Source organism: Colossoma macropomum, unplaced genomic scaffold (assembly GCF_904425465.1).
Source record: "Colossoma macropomum unplaced genomic scaffold, Colossoma_macropomum, whole genome shotgun sequence".
Taxonomy (NCBI): domain Eukaryota; kingdom Metazoa; phylum Chordata; class Actinopteri; order Characiformes; family Serrasalmidae; genus Colossoma; species Colossoma macropomum.
Genome location: NW_023495132.1, coordinates 15,001 through 34,764, shown reverse-complemented (window position 1 = coordinate 34,764; position 19,764 = coordinate 15,001). Strand labels below are relative to the sequence as shown.

Below are 19,764 nucleotides of genomic sequence, written 5' to 3'. Positions count from 1 at the left end.
ACTGTAGACCTTCAATCCAAAACAATCATTTCCTCAAATTGTAATTGAAAATGAATGTTTTAGCAACAAATTGATTATTTCTCATAAAACCTTTTAACTGATGACCTTTACCACATCAGGTACAAAATGTTTTCCTGAAGATAAAGTTGGATAAAGAGATCAAAATAAGATCATAATCATTTTGATAGAATAAATAATGAAATGAGATGTATAATTAAATGTTTCTAGCTCACTCAGGCTGGTAGAACTAAAACAAAAATGTTTAAAAAATATAATTTGTTAACACACTTGGGGGTGTTTAACCCACTACATCCCATTTATCCTCCATAACAAAATGAACTGTGATCTATAATAATGTTACTTATTGCGCCTGAAGAGGTTTGAACGTAATTTGCTGAGGAAAGACACTGGCTGTGAACTCTCAGTCACGATTCATCACTGTCTGAGGTTCTGGCTGAGGCTCCTCCTCCACGTCATCATAGTCTGTAAAACAATGCATTAAAACTCTGAAATAATAAAAACACACATCCTTCTTATATAGTTAATGTATTCTAGAAATGCTCAAAGAGGAAAACAGAAAACAGAGCATTATTTAAGTTTGTTTAAGTGTTTGGAACTCACAAAGTTCATCTTTAAAAGTTTCTTTTCAGTATTTATTAAAACTCCACCATAATGCTAAGATGATCCATGTGTAGAAGAAGCTACAAAGTTGCCAGTGAATACTGAACGAGTTTACTTCAGTCTGATTCCCCTTCATGGTGATCCTTCATGCAACTTTCTGGAGGGCCAGTGTCCAGCACAGATTTCCTTGTTTCTCAGTTTAGTGATCAAACACACCTGATTCAACTCACCTGTCAATTACTATGTTTAGTCAGTGTGTTTGAATGTAGAAACCTCCAAACTGTATTATACTCTTAAAAAAGATTGTTCTTCATGGATTCTTTAGTAAAGAAAATGGTTCTATATGGATGACAGTGAGACTGTGAGATCACAAACACTCAAAGAAAAGGGTTGTTCGCGTCATGAAAGGGATTGTTGAAGAATGTGCTGTAGATGGTTCTATATAGAACCATTTTGAAAAGGGCTCTATATAGCACCAAAAAGGGTCCATCTATTGTTACGATATCAAGCTTGTTAAAATGGAAGAACCCTTTTTGGTGCTATACAGAACGCTTTTTAAAAAGGTTCTGTATGGAACCATCTACAACACATTCTCCATCAACCTGAAGAATGCGTTCATGATGCAAAGAACCCTTTAATCATACAAAGGGTTCTTTGAGTGTTCATGGTTCTACACAGAACCATTTTCTTTACTAAAGAACCCTTGAAGAACCATCTTTTAATTTTTACCCGATTTTTCTCCCCAATTTAGTCGTCTCCAATTCCACCCGCTAGTTAGGACTCCCCCAATCACACGATGCTATCAACGCTAGGAGGGTGAAGGCTAACACAGGCTTCCTCCGAGACCTGTGAAGCCAACAACCGCTTCTTTTCGAACTGCCGCTCACGCAACGTCACTGGACAGCCGAACGCGCTCGGAGGAAAGCGCCAACCGCCAGATCTGTCACGTCAGCTAACAGACGCCTGCGCTGACTAGCATCGCGCTGAGTGATGGGGGGAGAAGGAGGGGCCATCCTACCGACCCAGAGAGAGCGAGGCCAATTGTGCTCTCTTGGACTCCCGGCTACGGATGGCTGTAGCATCACCAGGGATCGAACTCGCGATCTCCTGATGATAGGGCCAACGCTTAGACGGTTGCGCCACTCGGGAGCCCAAGAACCATCTTTTTTTAAGAATGTAAATAATGACCCTCCAGAACTTTCAGCTCTACAGATCTATTCTGTGTCCTTGAATAAAAGATACAACCAACAAAAACACAACCAACCTCCCTTTCAGTTTTTGAGCACCTGCATTATCCATTGATTCTTAGACTGATTACTTCCAGTCCTGTCTAGATGGCAACGTTGCACTAATCATTTCCAATCTTATTTATGTGCACACTTCTCACTCAGTGATACAAACTGCACTAATGAATGTGCAAGTAAAAATGATTTATAAAATAGTCATCTGAACTGTCTGCACATGAATAAATATGTATGCACTTCTTTAAAGAGTGAATGAAGACTGTACTTAATAAAAAAGGCAGTGTTGTGCCCCACATTAAAATAATGAGGACACTTTATTTATCATATCACCTGAATAATGTAGACGTGCTACATAAGACCTCATGTGTAATTAAAATCATGTACTCCACCCTCCTCAGTGGTGTAAACAACAAGATCAGCCACTCACCTTTCACTCCTTCTACATCCTGTCCAGCAGTGATGACATCATCATAGTTCTCTGGTTTGTCCACTACACCAACATGGAAAGATAACAATAAGAAACAAAACTGACATTTTAACTGTGCTAAAGCTTTAACATTAATAACACCTTACATGTCACAGTGTTGGAGTTTGGTCCAGCGGAAACAGCATCATCATAGTTATCTGTCATGTCTTCTGTCAAAATGTAGAGATAAATGTCATTAAATCAGCATCAGTATCATCAGAGACTGTGTTCATGTTTGAAATTACAGTATTGTTACATTACAAGTCAAACCTGTTACAACAGCTGAGCTCTGATCAGCAATGATGACATCATCATAATTCTCTGCTACATCCTCTACACCAAAACACAGAGATGTTTAAAGGATATAAAATCATATGTTACACAACTGTATTTGTAAAGTGTTTCCAACATAATCAATGAATGTAGAGTTTTTATGATCCTATATTGTTACTGATTAAGTCATTACATTTGAATTTCATATTTTTAAATCTAGTTTGTTTTGTTTAAAAATACATTTGTTTATTTTACAAAATGTAATTCAATAAAAATAAATTAATTTTGGTCAGATTTTGCAGGTATGTTTAGCATATGTTGTGGGCCCCAAAATACTCTCCTGTGGACCTCTGCTGTAAAGGACAGTACAGCCCCACAAATGCTTCAAAAACTCATTACAAATACTAATTATTTGATTATTCCGTTTTCACAGCATTTGTAATGATATTTAATGTGTACTTAATTTCAACTTCTGTCTAAACTAAAACAGAAACACACCTGCTACACTATCAGAGATCTGTCCAGCAGTGATGACATCATCATAGCTCTCCGCTGTGTCCTCTTTTGCTGATTCACCTAAATCAAATAAATGCAGACTTTATAGATGCTGACTTTACAAACAGAGCAGTCATATTTTTATATTGTGGTTTAATGTTTAAAGATAAAATCAGGTGATTAATCAATAAAGGATCCCACTTATCAGGCCACTGGAGATGACATCATCATAATATTCTGCTTTTTCTCCAGTCGGAAACTTTGCTGCAAATGGAGCAAAACACATCACTTTTAAATACATGTAACTATTTGCCACCCTCCTTTGATGCTTGAATTATTGTATTTACTCTGAGCCTTCATTGTTCTTGTCATAAAAGAAACATGGCTAAAAGAAACTTGAATGAAGAAACATGGATTTATAATGAATTTTCTAATTTTTAAATGGTGATTGTAATAGTTCTCAGCTGAATGGAGTTTAACACACACATGTTCTGGTCCTCTTACCTGAGAGAAGCTCCTCATCCACATCCTCATATCCTGAATTTTGTTCTTCAGAGAGGTTACTTCCTATTAGAGGAGAGCAGAACAGACATCAAACACATTCAGAATGCAGAACCACCCACAATCCTGTGAGTGCTGTGAATTATCATGAACTGGGTTGGTTACAGGGAATAATGTCAGTGCAGACAGTAGAGGACACTTTCAGACATAACACTCAAACACAGATCCAGACCCTTACTCTGCCCCACCCCCCGCCCTCTCATCCCCTCACACACTGACAATCCCTCACATCTCTCTCTCTCTCTCTCTCCACAGCGCTGTCTCTTTCTCTCTGTCACAAACAGTCGTACACTCTTCCAGCACCTCTTTATCCTTCACTGGAACAAAAACAGCAAAGTTTATTGCTTTTAATCAAATTTAAAAATAATAGTATACAAATATAATGACTATGTTCTTATTTACTTCACAGAGGCTTTAATATAAGAACAATTTCATAATCTTACATTTCAGAAGTCTTTTGTGATCTACAGTATCAAAATAAGTATTTGCAGAAATCATTTCTGATGTAGACACTAATCAAATCTTTAATCAGAGAAACAAACTAGACTCTATATTACATTTTTTTTTACAATTGGTTATGTACACTTTTTCAATAATGAATTCACTTTTTAAAAACTGCACAGCATTTCATCTCACATTCAAAGTGCACTACAACACTCATACTGTGGTGTCTGCCACTTGCTCCATGTTTCAAAAGGGGGTCTAGGAACGTGGATGCCTCATTGAATGGACATTTATTGTTATTTTTATTACTGTTAATGTTTTTGGTTGCTAGTTTGAGATGTGCATATGTGTTGCCTGTGTTTTGTTGTGACATGCCATGGATCTTTTGGCATAAGTTTGTGTGTCTACCGTTAAGAGAAGTTGAAAGTGACCATCCTCGCTGCTCCGGTTGGTTTTCAGTGGCCATTTCTGCTGAAGGAAGAGCAATTCCTAGAGAAGAAATAATGGCATTCTCTGGTTATTCTTCACTGCCACATTACATTTGGTGTCAGAAGTGGAATATCACTACTGGATTAGAAGAAACTGAGCAGTGGTTCCGCAAACTCAAAGGCGCAAACTCAAAGACAGAGCCTGGGGGATCGGGGTACCGAGTGTTACGCCTACATCCTTCTGGATGGGTCTAGCCAGCCAAGAGCAATCAGGCTGGCTGGGGAAGTTGGCAGAAGATAGCAAGAGAAACTGCACAGTGGCTGTACAGAGGACAGCAAAAGAGACAGCGTGGCAGCAGTCAGTGGTGAAAGAGGAAGTGTAGTGCCAGCCAGTGGCAGAACCTAGCTGGAGCCAAGCGAGAAGGAGACGGTGAGCACCTACCATGCTACAATGGCGAAGGTGCCTGGGAGCTGTATTCTGCGCAGCTACAAGTAGTTGCCCAGCATTGCGGCCGGACAGTGGACATCACTGTGATTCAGCTAAGCCTGGCCCTGGAATGAAAAATGCTCCAGGTGCTCATGGACCTGCTGACTGGAGCAACAAAGAGACCTAGCGGCATGGTCCATGGATGCAGCGGTTTGGGCAGATGCCAGCTGCACTGTCAGTTAGGAAGCTGCTACTGGGCAGACAGATACAGAAGGGAGAGCAGATAAGCATACTGGCGGCAGAGCAGAACACAATGATCTGGCAGGAATACCCAGCATCCAAGAGGGCAGCACAGGAGGAGTTGGCGCTGAAGTATTTCCTGAATGTTCTGCTACTGGAGGAACTGAGGTGGCACTTGCAGCTCGTCATACCAGCTAGCCTTCAAGCAGCCATCACTAAAGCAGAAGCAATGGGCCTCATCGAAAAGACATCAAGGCAAGTAACACAGTATTATGTGGCAAAGGATTCCGAGGAGGGGGTGATGTGCAAAGTGGCCCCCAAGCGAAGGGTGACAGAGCAAATAACATTCAGCACTGATCCCATTGCCTGCAAGAACAGCCGCCATCACAGGCTTTGTATAGAGTGCAGCATAAACTGGAAATGAGAGAACGGCATACTGGATGGCTGGTAGGTGAAAATTGTCCAACTCAGGTCTGTCATCAGCAGCTGAGTCAACATGAGGGGTAGGAAACGGCTCTTGGTCATCCTGGGGGGCCTGAGCTGAATAACATGCGCCCATACAGGATACTTCGCTTAGATTTCCTGGTGGATGGGGCCATGCTTGACCTCAAAAAGGCAATGCTGGGCTTGGAGAAGAGGCAAGTAGGACAGTGTGCAGCAGCCAATGGCAAAATCAAGGTGGAGAGTCGAGACTCCCTAGTAGCAAGTCCTTCTTCTTTGGTGGAGTAAACCACTGGCACTGGAGGAGCTGAACACACAGTGCTAGAGCTGGTGGGCTCTGGGGGGTGTGACATGCTGTCAGATCAAGAATACCACAAATGTTTGTAAATGATGCCACCAGTGCAGGAGAAGCTGAACACACATCACCTGTACCAGTGGATGGATCCCTGGTGGTCGTGGTTGGTGCACACGAGCAGCACCCTCATCAGTGTTGATGGAGCAATAAACAATAGAGGAATCAGAAGGCATGGAGAGTAGCAGTGGTGAGGTTTGTGCAATGGTGGAAGTGGTGCATAAGCTGTGGCAGGGAGCGGATTGAGCTTAACAGAGGAGCAGAGGTGGGTATTGGATTCATCATGGACACAGATGCCAATGATAAGGCATTAGCACCATCCTTTCACAAGTAGAGGACTAAAATGAGAGAGTCATTGTGTACTCCAGCCAGCACTTGTGTAAGCCAGAGTTCAACTACTGTGTGATGCGATGGGAGCTTTTGGCCATTGTGGTAGGGCTGGACAATTTCAAACCTTACCTGTACAGTGTCCACTTTGTTCTGCAGACTGATCACACCTCGTTGACCTGGCTTATGAACTTAAATGAGTCCAAGGGTCAGATCAGGAAACAGATAACGGCACTAAAGGAGTACCAGTTCACCATCTGACACCTTGCTGGGCACCTGCCCAGTAACACCAATGCGCTGTCCTGCCACCTGCGTGTTGCTGAGGAGTGCTGGTTCTGTGCATGCCTCAAGGAGAAAGTGGAGACAGTTGAGAGGAATGCCACTGCTGTCGCTGTTGCTGCCTGTGGTACCGAACTTGACATGGTTGCTCCCAAGGAGTTTTGCCATGCTCAGGAGGAGGATGCCAAACTCTCCTGGGCATGCAGTTGGCTTCAAGCAGGGCAGAAACCAGACTGCACAGATGTGTTACTGCACGGATCTACACGCCACACAGAGTGGCAGTTGCTGCTGCCACACATCCTGCAGAGGACAGTGCTGAGCATGGTGCACGGAGCACCTGGCATGGGACACTTGGGCATGGGCAAGATCCTGAAGCGGTTACAGCAGAAGTTCTATCATCCAGGCTACCAAATGGACATGGAACTGCATTGCTGTGACATGTGCGCAACAAAGTAGGGACTACCCCAGCTGGCTCCGCTGCACCAATGGAGAGAGTCGCTGTGGATGTCCTGGGCCCCTTCACCAGTACCGACACTTAGAACATCTATGTTTTTGTGGCCATAGATACCAGCTTGCACCATACCAGCCTAGTGAATGAGAGACTATGTTGGTCCAGGAGAAGCTGTTGCACCAGAGACACAGCCAAGAAAGGAGTCAAGAGTGGTCATGGCCAGGGAATAGGCACTTGTGTTCATCAGGACAGTGGACATTCTGAAACTTTTGCTGCAGAGAGACCATGGTTGAGGTGACATTCTCCCATACACCCGAGACATTGTTTGGACTGTAAAGGCCACTGAGACAGCTAACCCTTGGGTTGGTGGGGGTGGGGGTATGTGGCATCTTCTATTTGCTCTGCATTTCAGAAGGGGCTTCAAGGCCGTGGTATGCAAAGCTACGCTGCGTGTGCCTCCGCCTCCTCACTGAACAGACATTTGTTGTTGTTTTTGTTGTTGGTTGCTAGTTTGGGATGTGTGAATTTGTTGTCTGTGTTTTGTTGTGTCATGCCATGGGTCATTTGGTGTGAGTTTGTGTATCTACCATGGAGAGCATTTTAAGCTCAGGTTTTGAGCTTAGTTTGAACATTTTTAAAGAGTCTGTAAACATGTATAGAATTCTGTAGATATGCAGAGTTTTGTTGATGGTTGAGTTTGACTGAGAAAAGAATTTATGCACTTTGTGCCAAAGCAATAAAAATTGATTAATAGATTTTGTCCACACAAACTGCTGTTTTACTAACTGTGTGAAGATTTACTGTAAATACAAAGAGAATTTCACTTCAAAACGGAAAAAAAGCAGAAAATGTCACTAGAAAACCACATAAAGCATAACCAGCAGTTAGAGTTCTTCAGTTCCAGTCCTGGAGGGTCAGTGTCCAGAACAGTTCGAGTATTTCCCTTCTCAAACACACCTGATTCAACTCATCTGTTAATTGCCAGGTGTTAGGTGACTTTGAGCAGGGAAATGACCACACTGTGCTGGACTGACAAACTTTAAACCACAACTAATGAGTTTTTCTGGGCTGGCTGGCTGAGAGACTTTACACCAATTTTGTTTATTGTTGATTTGTGCATTTTATAACTGTTGTGAAAAAATCCATGGGTTTAAAATGGTGCTATTTAAATTAACATCATTGTTATATGTTATTATTTATTATGTATGCTATACTGGACTGTAAATGTTTTCGCACAACCATGACTTAAGAGACATGGATGTTGTGAAGAATTCTCTTATTTCCAAATGGTGATTGTAATATTTCTCAGTGGACAAACACACAAGTGTTCTGGTCCTCTTACCTGAGGGAAGCTCCTCAGCCACATCCTCATATCCTGAATTCTGTTCTTCAGAGAGGATACTTCCTGTTAGAGGAGAGCAGAACAGTCATCAAACACATTCAGAATGCAGAACCTCCCGCAATCCTCTGAGTGCTGTGGATCATTGTGAACCTCTGATGGGAGATAAAAAAAATCAGGACAAACCTGAATAAATGAGTGAATAAAAAAAATGACCCCAGATGCTCCTAGACAGGTGTACTGCATAATACAGCCAAGCAATTAGCATCCTACCATTCTATGTTGCATGAATAAACTGCTGATCAGGCCCAGTTTACCTCAAATTTAGATCAAGATGACACAAGGAAAAGATCTCCAGAGCTCCAGTCCCAAAGAATGTTCAATTGGTTAGTGTTTCAATAGGAACAGTGTCTAAAGTGACACCCGCATTTAGATCTTTGGGAAAGACATAAAAAATTAGTAGGGCTGTGGTCAAGACCGCCTTTATCAAGTCCAAGCCAAGTCCAAGACCATGACTAGTCACGACGGAGTCAAAGCCGAGTTTAAAAGGGGCAGAGTCCACATCAAGACCGAGTCCAAATGAGAGCAAGACCAAGTCCATCTGACATTAAGAACCCTTCCTGTCCTTTTACCTGTTTGAATCATCTCACCGCTTGTTTTTAAGTGTATAATACCATATAGTACAATAACATTTATACAAAAAACCTACCAAACATAACAAACCAATTTAACTCTGATTAGCAAACCAAATTAAACTACAGACGTTGTTAGCCGGCTAGGTGCAAATGTGTGCCTTTGAGAACATTTAGCAATAGTCAGTTAGCAAAACAGTAGACTAAACATCATGCAAGACTGTCAAATTCAGTACAAACCCATCTACATGGAACAGACCTACTGTACAAATGTCTGATTTAGCTTCCTCAGTTATCGGGTTGTCCATCGGGTTACACAAACTCAACTAGATACCTCTGCAACAGAATGCTTATACAGATAATGTCAGATTTAAAAAAGATGAATAATGGCAAATAAACTACACTACTTTTTGAGGTGTAATGGAATGTAAACAAATCTATTTGATTTACCTTGTCGCAACATCACCAAATAGCAGGAATGAACCAACCAATACTCACATAGTCATGAAACTCAGTAGAAGGATACAATGAGAATGACCTTGAGGATCGGTGTGAGAATGTTTAACTGTTTCTCACTTTTTTCATCATCTTACAGTTAAATGGATTTCACAAAGATTTTATCCAAAATGGTTTATTTCCATCAAATTACAGCACTAGAGCTCAGCTCTGTTTGGTACATTCAGTGATGTGATGCTTGTGCATTACTGCAATATGTAAGAAGAAATAGAAAAGCTTCTGTTATTTATTTAAATTTTATTTAACTTACACAATCATAATCACATCATGCTAGACATATGGACTGATGAGTTGCTGCTCAGGTGTCACTGGGTTCAATGGATCTGTTCTTTAAAAACTACAATAAAATACAGCATAGAATGTGCATGTGTATATCACATGCTTAAATGTTGATGTCTGACTTTACACGACATTTTATCTTATCATCAGTTGACTTTTTATTTTGTTGAACTTCAGCTACAGGAACAATTTAACTGACTATGACCATCCTTTGAAACAGAGCCCCAGGGGGCCAGGGGTAAAAATAAAAATTATTTTGAGGGAACGTTTTGCAATTTGTGTGCATATTTTCTTTAATTTGTGGCCACGATTTCTTAATTTGTTCCAACGATTAACAATTTGTTCTCTCATTTTCTTTTACTTACGTGCACATTTTCTTTTATGTCTGCAAGCAAAATTAATGTAGGCTAGTAGATACAGGCTGTTTTATTTGTCCTGTGCACAAATAGGCTGGTTCACTGTGTCATGCCTCCCTCTGGCTCTGTAGTCATTAACACTCAGGACACTGATCCTCTCCTGGACTCCAACTTCCAGAATCTTTCGGGAGAGCATGTGACGCTCACCCCACCAGCATCAGCCAATCATTGACCTTTCTCCAATTCTCTATCATCTGAATTCTAACTGGCCTCACCTGAATGTCATCAACTCTGCCCTATGAAGATGGTTTAATTTTACTCACTCGTTGCAAAGTATAGCCACAGTTTATTTTAGTGAATACCGCAGGTTCATTTTTTCCTACTGGTACCTGTTTGACCTGGCTTGTTTTTTGACCTTGTTTTTTGTCTTTGTTTTTTTTTTTTTGGGCTTACTCTACTGTTTCTCGTGTTCTACCTCTCAGTTTTGACCTCCATCTGGCCCTCGACTATCCCCTGTGTTTGGTTGATCTTTGTTGCATTCGAACAGGGGTGTCCAGTCTTATCCTCAAAGGGCCAGTGTGGCTGCAGGTTTTCACTCCAAACAAGCTGGAGCTCCCCTGATTCTACTAGTTTAATCACTTGGTCTTAGTCTTCAAACATTTCATCAGGTGACCTCCTGCTTTGTTGGAGTGAAAACCTGCAGCCACACCGGCCCTCTGGGGATAAGATTAGACACCCCTGCATTAAAATCTTCAACTTTTGCTTTTACCACAAGTGCCTGGTCTGTTCTGCCTTGTTACACGCTGAAACCAACAGGTTTTGATGTGTTTAGATTTATGCAATGATGGACAGAGATGCACTCATTAGGTTTGATTTTGATTGGGGTGGGTTATGAGGACACTCTAGCTCCACTCATTCATCAGTGCAATTGCAGTTTAATGAAATGAAAGCAGCCAACAAACTGAGACCACAAACTTAACTAAACTGCACTTTGTAATGATTATATTTAACAGAGATGAAGACACAGAAGATCCGCTTAGCACTCTTTCTGCTTGCGCATCAAGCTGCAGTGTTAGGTGGTCATTGCAGAATTTCAGGAAAAAATGTTAAGCATCAATGTTTCAACATGCTTAAATATGTATAAGGATTCCCACTGTTTTCATTATATATAGTTATGTAAGACTCTACTCTTCAAATATAGTTAAATGAACCTGACAATGTTCATTTCAACTTTGACCTCATGGTGTCAAATCACCTTTCAAATACACATTTATGTATTATTTTCTCCTTCTTTTTCACTTTTAATATGTATTTTATATTTAAAAATAAGAATAGATCTGGTAAACTCTCATTAGGAACCTCAGGATGTCAAACCAATAAATAGTAAACAGAAATTTATTCTATGATGATTTTAATACTCATATACATCTATTAAACTTTCATTATTAGACCTCATAATGTCAAACCAACTTAGAAACATACAGATATTTATTTCTTGTGTACTACAACCTTACATATTATGGTCATTTAGACAAAAGTGAAATAGTGAAACTGCAGTTTTCATGTTAGGTTAGGAGTTAAATATAACAGTTCTGTGTACCAACCAATCAAGAAAACGAATTGCTAATTGAGAGAATGAGTTGCTAATTGTGGGAACAAATTAAGAAATGTGGCCACTCAATTAATGAATACTTTTTAAATTGTTTTTTATGAAACTTTTTGTTGCTCATTCAAATAATGACAAATTCAATAAGACGCATGCTTACTCACTCATTCACTCACTCACTCACTTACTCACTCACTCACTACCTGACTTAATTTACAATCTGCTTCAATTATTTTTGTATGATCTGGTTTCATTGTGAACCCACATACTTGTCAGTTCTATCATTAACTATATTGTAGAAATTGTTGTTTGGTCACATACTCTGTTACTTAGTCACTCACTCAGTAATTCACTGGGTCCGTCAATTGTTTGCTCACTTCGTCACTCAGTTGGTCTCTCACTTACTCGCTCAGTCACTAATTTGTTCACTTGTTTGGTCATTTACTCACTCACTCACTAAGTCACTTAGATATTCACTCAGTCACTTCTGGTCAGTCACTCACTCGTACAGCCACTTATTCCCTCACTTAGCCACTTGGTTAATTACTTGGTCACTCAATCATCACTCAGTCATTCACTTGGTCAGTTAGTCACTTGGTCAGTCACTCGTGGTCAGTTAATCAGTCGTTTGCTAACTTACTTGGTCATTTGCTTGGTCACTAACTCATCGGTCACTTACTTGTTCACTTACTTGGTCACTCAAATAAAATAAAAAAAAAAAAACAAGTATCTCCAAGTAAGTTAGTATCCTAACTTTCTTGGTCACCCACTCATTGGTCACTTGCTTGGTCACTCAATCGGTCATTTACTTGGTCACTCACTTGATTACTCATTCAATCACTCAGCCACTCATTCACTTGGTTGCTTCCATGGCCATTCATTGGTCACAAACTTGGTCACTCGGTTACATGCTCATTACTTGGTCACTCACTCCTTCAACCATTCACTTACTTACTTGATCACTCTCACTAGGCAATTCACTCATCACTCAGACACACACTCATTTTGTAACATGGACAAACACTTAGTTTCTCGCTGGCTCAGTCACTAACTAATTTGTTCACTCACTTGGTCCCTCACATATACTCATATCACTCAGTAACTCACTCACTCAAATGCCTATCCTGTCACTCACTCACTCCATCCCTCACTCACTTGGTTACTCACTTGGACACTAATTCATTCACTTGTTTGTCACTTGCTCACCCACCCACCCACCCACCCACACTTACCCCTCCTTTCCTCTCTCTCTCTTGCTCTCTCTCTCTCACATACACACACACACGCACACACACACACACTTACCCCTCCTTCCTTCCTTCCTCTCTCTCTCTCACACATACACACGTGCAGCTGTGCGGTTTTACTGTATGTACAAAAATGGAAGTTTTATAGGAATTGCACAGTTTGACTTCAGCTGCCTAACAGATGCTTATCAGCAGAAATAACATGCTACATGACATGTAGATCTCTTTTTGTCAAACTTTGAGAATTTTGTGAAAATTTCATGATGAATGGACCAGTACAAAATTGTGCTCCCAATTTGCTTGAAATAATCTTTACATTTACTTACATTAAGAGTAAAGAATGTTGCAGGCTTCTCCTACTCCATTTTGGAGATACTTGTGTTTCTTGGATAGTAACAATATTTCAATTCAATACAATAAGTCTCATGTAGAACACTCCATACATCACTAACCCCTTTCAATTGAGACAGTGGCTCTTTTAGTGATGTATCTGCGGTCGATCTCCTCATAGACTGCTTCAGTCAGAGTCTTACGCCTCCTCTTAGAGAGCACTGTGAGGGAGACAGAGAGAAACATGGAGCCAGTTCAGTAGAAGAAAAGACTGATGACAGACTGAAGGACTAATGATGTTTAGAGAATGTAAAGAAAGTGGATTGTAGATGATCTCTGGCTCTCTCTACCTCTCCTGAGCACTCTGTTCTGGTAAAACAGCACAACCAGAAGCACTAAGGCCAGGAAGAGCAGCACTCCCAGAACCAGGAGAGACACTGGATAGATGAAGAGGACAGCTGGTCGATAAGTTTGTGGAGGAATCCACTTTGCTGGCTGACCACCTTGAAATGAAAACAGAAACTGAACTATTTAATCAGAAACAATTAGAAAAATAAATTAAGGCATAAAAAGTACCTACGGAGGTGGAGATGATGTTTTTTTATTTTAGGAGAAAGAACAAACAAAACAGAAAATACAAACATACTACAAGCAAAATGAAGTCTTTAGTGTTATTTGGCATTTCTGATTTTGACTTGCAGAACATATTTGTCTCTCACTGTGTTTAGTGTTATAGACTCAATATTTTCCTTCATTAAGTTTGTCATTATCATTTAAAATACCACAAATTGTACAAAAGATCTGCCTACTTGAGCAGGTAATGCGAGCCACCTCAGTGTTTTTATCACAGTAGTTCTGTCTCCAGGGGGAAGATGGACAATGCCACAGAGTGGAGGCATGTTTCCTACATTTCAGATTATCCAGCCAGTTAGGAGCTGTTTCCACTCTTGCTTTGGCCCAAGACTCAATTCCAGATCTTCCACAGTTCAGCTCTTGACAGATCAAATTTACTGTTTTTTCATCCATCCCATTTACACACACATTACCCCAGGTTCCATTGTAGAACACTTCCAGATTTCCCTCACAGCCCTCAGTGAGTCTGATCTCTTTAAACTCTGATGAGAGAAAGAAAATTTTTGTTTGGAATGAGTTGAATGTATTCATATTTTTATATCCTAACAAATGCTGTAAAAATTATAAAATAGCAATGATATTTCGTGTATGTATAAAGTCCACTCTCAACAATGTATATCATGAAAAAAGTTAAAATAATGAAAGTGGTGTTTAATGCATTTTGAAAAAAAAAAACAACTATCAAACTACATGTTGCATTGTTTTTCTAAGTGAAAATAACTCCTCCTATACAAGGAACAAACTCAATGTGGCATTTTTCTGGTAATGTTAGCACTTTCTTAACTTTATCACTTTTTATTAAAAATATATAAAACGCAACAGGTACCGTGACTTTGCACAGTTAAACAATTTCAGTACAGCAAATAAACATTAATTGTGCATTTAAATGTGTATAAGTGTGTTTTCTGATGATAATATGTATTTATTGGCGTTTAGAAAACCAACAAAACCTGTCATTGGACCAGGGCTGACCAATGATGTTTTTATTTTTCATCACATACAAGAATCACGATTTTACCAATGATCCCATACAACTACTTTGTAAAAAAGTCTAAATCATTCTAAAATCACTGCTTTAAGTCTAATGTAATTAGTATGAGTTAGTGGTTAATTAGTTAATTGCATTTTAGTTGTCAATTGAAGTTATACAAAACACTGAAATCTTCAACATTAGCAACAGTTAGCCCACTTTACCTGAGCACACGACTCCTACATCCTCCTTGTGTCCACATTCATCCTCTCCACACAGCTGAAATCTGCAGTTCCACAGGGACGTCTCGTTCCCCTCACACTCCACCTCATTCAGCCATATGGGTCCAGTTCCAGGTCCAAACCAGGCTGGTACCGGAGCACTGAGGGCTGCTCCACACTGCAGCTGTCTGCAGACCACCTGTGCATCCTCAATATCTCACGTCATCACTCACTGTCCCCCATGAGCCGCTGTAGAAAACGTCCAGCCTTCCTGCACAGTCTCCCCCAGAGCCAACCAGCCTGATGGCTACATTAAGAGCTGTAACACACAAACATTACAGCAAACAACTACACAGAAATATACCAAAACATATTACTTTAAAACACGATAAACACTTTACTCTTCCTATTGCGAAAATTATATTAATACCTGTTTTTTCAGTAAATTCAAATAGATCGGTTCACATCAGCATTTGATTTTTTTTAGCTAGAGCAATGTTTCAGTGTCATAACACTTACCAGAGCAGGTGATTAAGAGCTGTTCTCTGGAGCTGCAGTTGACTGTTTCTGCACTGCTGCAGTTCCCCAGATGAGCTTCACTTCCAGAACAACTGAAACCCGTCACACACATGTGGCTGTGATCAGGACTGGATGGAGAGGAGCTGGAGAAGCTGAACATGGAGCCACAGCCCAGCTGTCTACAGACCACAGAGGCATCAGACTCACTCCAGGAGTCCAGCAGAACTCTCCTCCAGTCCTGCCTGAAGTACACCTCCACTTCCCCCTCACACTCCATCCCTCCAGACAACCGCACTCGCCCCTCATGTAACACCAGAGACGACCCTGAGATCATTTAATGAAAAATTTTATATTTCAGTGTGGCTGCCATGATACAATAATTTACAAACATGCTTTATATTATATATTATATAGATGGAGTAGACGTTTTGAGAGCTCACCATTACAGATGACTCCAGCATCCTGTTTATGAAAGCATGCAGTTCGACTCCATGATGAAATGGGACATTTTGACAGGTGTGTTTCGTTCCCCTGACAATCAAACATGTCAACCCAGATCTGGCCACTTCCCTCCCCAAACCAGTCTGACCCCGGGCAGCCCACGTACGGGCAGCCCACGTAACCCGGCCGGGCTCAGCCCGAAGAGGCAACGTGGGGAGACCATGTGGGCCCACCACCCGCAAGGTCCAGCATGGGGGAGCGGTGCAGTGCCATATAGGCAGTGGGAGATTGCGGGGCCTAGGCCTCTGCGGCAGAAACTGGCTCTTGGTATATGGAATGTAACCTCACTGGGGGGGAGGAGCCGGAGCTTGTGCAGGAGGTTGAGAGGTACCAACTAGATATAGCTGGGCTCAACTTCACCCACAGTGTCGGCTCTGGAACCAAACTCCTGGATAGGGGTTGGTCCCTCTCCTACTCAGGGGTTGCACAGGGTGAGAGGCGCTGGGCGGGCGTGGGGATACTCACGAGTCCCTGGCTGGCAGCCGTGCAGTTGGAGTTTGTCCCAGTGGACGAGAGGGTCGCCTCAATGCGAATTAAAATCGCAGAGAGGAAAACTCTGAAGGTTATGTGTGCTTATGCACCAAACAACAGGTCGGAGTATTCGGCCTTCTTGGAGCAAGTGGGCGGGGTTCTGGAAAGGGTCCCACCTACAGACTCCATAGTCTTACTGGGAGACTTCAATGCTCATGTTGGCAATGACTGGGAGACCTGGAGAGGCGTGATTGGGAAGAACAGCCTGCCCGATCTAAACCCGAATGGTGAATTGTTATTGGACTTCTGTGCCAGGCATGGATTGTCCATAACGAACACCAAGTTCAAACACAAGGATGTTTATAAGTGTACATGGTACCAGAGCTCCTTGGGTCATAGGTCAATGATCGACTTGTCGTTTCATCTGACTTGGGACCATATGTTCTGGACACTCGGGTGAAGAGAGGTGCTGAGCTGTCAACTGATCAACATCTGGTGGTGAGTTGGATCAGATGGCAGGGAAGACCGATGGTCAGACCCAGTAGGCCCAAGCGAATAGTGAGGGTGTGCTGGGAACGACTGTCAGAGGCCCCTGTTCGGAAGGATTTTAACTCCCACCTCCGGGAGAGCTTTTCTCATGTCCCGGGGGAGGTAGGGGACATGGAGTCTGAATGGACCGTGTTCAAAACCTCCATTGTGGAAGCCAAAAGCTTGTTGGTGCCTGTCAGGGTGGTAACCCAAGAACCCCCTGGTGGACACCTGGGGTGAGGGAGGCCGTCAAGCTGAAGAAAGAGGCCTTTAGGGACTGGATGGCCCGAAGGACTCCCGACTCAGCAGATAGGTAAATCCAGCAAAGCAAAATCCAGGGCATGGGAGGAGTTTGGTGAAGCCATGGAAAAAGACTTTCGGTCGGCCTCAAGGAGGTTCTGGGCGACTGTCCGGCGACTCATGAGCGGTCGGGGTGGCTGCACCCAAGCTGTATTCGGCAGGCGTGGAGAAACTCTGACTTCAAATGAGGATACTGTCGGTCAGTGGAAGGAGCACTTTGAGGAACTCCTTAATCCGGGAGACATGCCTCCCTCATGGGAGTCAGGGCCAGAGGCTTCTGGCGTGTCAAGCTCCATTTCCCTGGTGGAGGTCACTGAGGGAGTTGACAAGCTCTTCAGTGGCAAGGCACCGGGGGTGGATGAGATTCGTCCGGAGATGCTTAAGGCTCTGGATATTGTGGGGCTGTCGTGCAATATTGCATGGACCTCAGGAACAGTACCCTTGGACTGGCAGACCGGGGTGGTGGTCCCTATTTTTAAGAAAGGGGACCGGAGGGTGTGTGCCAACTATCGGGGTATCACACTGCTCAGCCTCCCTGGGAAAGTCTATGCCAAGGTGCTAGAAAGGAGACTTTGACCAATAGTTGAACCTCAGATTGAGGAGGAACAATGAGGATTCCGTCCTGGCCGTGGAACAATGGACCAGCTTTTCACCCTCTCACGGATTGTTGAGGGGGCAAGGGAATTTGCCAACCCAGTCTACATGTGTTTTGTGGATTTGGAGAAGGCTTACGACCATGTTCCCCAAGATATCTTGTGGGAGGTCCTCCGGGGGTATGGGGTGCCGGGGCTGCTACTCCAGGCCATTCAATCTCTGTACTCCCGGAGTGAGAGCTGTGTTCGTATACTCGGCATTAAGCCGGACTCTTTCAGTGTTAGCGTTGGACTCCGCCAGGGTTGGGCCCTGTCTCCACTCCTGTTCGTGATATTCATGGACAGGTTGTCAAGGAGTAGCCGTGGTCAGGAGAGCATTATGTGTGGAGGCCGGAGGGTGGCGTCTCTGCTATTTGCAGATGATGCTGTTCTTTTGGCTGGATTACATGGATGCCTCCAGGGCATACTGGAGCAGTTTGCAGCTGAGTGTGAAGCGGTTGGTATGCCGATCACCACCTCCAAGTCTGAGTCCATGGTCTTAGCCTGGAAAAGGATGGCATCCCCACTCCAGGTAAGGGGAAAGGACTTGCCCCAGGTGGAAGAGTTTAAGTATCACGAGTGATGGGAAGAAGGATCTTGAGATTGACCGCAGGCTGGGACAGGCAGCAGTACTAATGCGGTCGCTGTACCGGACTGTAGTGGTGAAGAGGGAGCTGAGCCCTAAGGCGAAGCTCTCTGTTTACCGGTTAGTCTACATCCCGACCCTCACCTATGGTCATGAGCTATGGGTAATGACCAAAAGAATGAGATCGCGAATACAAGCGGCGGAAATTAGCTTTCTTCGCAGGGTGGTGGGCTACACTCTATTTGATAGGGCGAGGAGCTCGGCCATCCGGGAGGACCTCGGAGTAGAGCCGCTACTCCTCCGCATTGAGAGGAGCCAGCTGAGGTGGTTCGGGCATCTGATCCGGATGCCCCCTGAACGCCTCCCGGTGGGGCGTACGAGGCACGGCCTACCGGGACAAGACCCCGGGGTCGTTCTAGGACGCGCTGGAGGGATTCTAACTCCAGGTTGGCCTAGAGAGTTTCTGCTCTCCCAACTGCTACCACGACTCTAGCTGGACTAAGCGGTTAACAATGATGATGATGAGAATGATAAAATACAAATCATTACCTGTAAACCACTGAAAGTGAAATACCTACTGAACACATAATATTTTATTTTAATGAGAGATCAATTATTTATACTAACCAGAACATATAGGTCCCACATCATTCTCATGTTGACAGTTGTGTTTGAGTGAAGATGATGTTGGACAGAAGTAAATCTGAGATTCGTTGCCTCGACACTGAAGCTCCTCTGACCACACCTGACCCTTCCCTCTGCCAAAAGCAGCTGCTGCCAGCACCTCCACAGGAAGCCCACAGCCCAGCTCTCGACACACAACCTCTGCATCCTGCTGTTCAAAGTCACCATCACACACTGTGGACCAGGTATTCACACGAAGCACCTCCACTCTCCCAGAGCAGAGACCAGGACCATCAGCAAGTCTGGACTTTCTGTGATCTGTGTGCATTTGAATCACATTAAGACAGAACATAGTATATTTACAGATATTAAAAACAATGCTAAAAGTAATAATAGTGTGTAACAATGGATCTTAACATTGTTCA

General features: G+C 42.8%; 1 protein-coding gene across 1 annotated transcript in view; it reads right to left on the bottom strand.

The window, feature by feature from the left end:
- Positions 1-15,387: 15,387 nt before the first annotated feature.
- Positions 15,388-19,764, bottom strand: part of LOC118801035 (antigen WC1.1-like) — a 7,142-nt gene continuing 2,765 nt past the window's right edge. Inside the window, exons 3-5 of the mRNA XM_036561228.1 lie at positions 19,532-19,657; positions 15,698-16,021; positions 15,388-15,497 (exon numbers count right to left, since the gene is read on the bottom strand). Of these exons, the coding sequence (XP_036417121.1) occupies positions 15,388-15,497; positions 15,698-16,021; positions 19,532-19,657 (560 nt within the window). The remainder of the gene's footprint in view (positions 15,498-15,697; positions 16,022-19,531; positions 19,658-19,764) is intronic.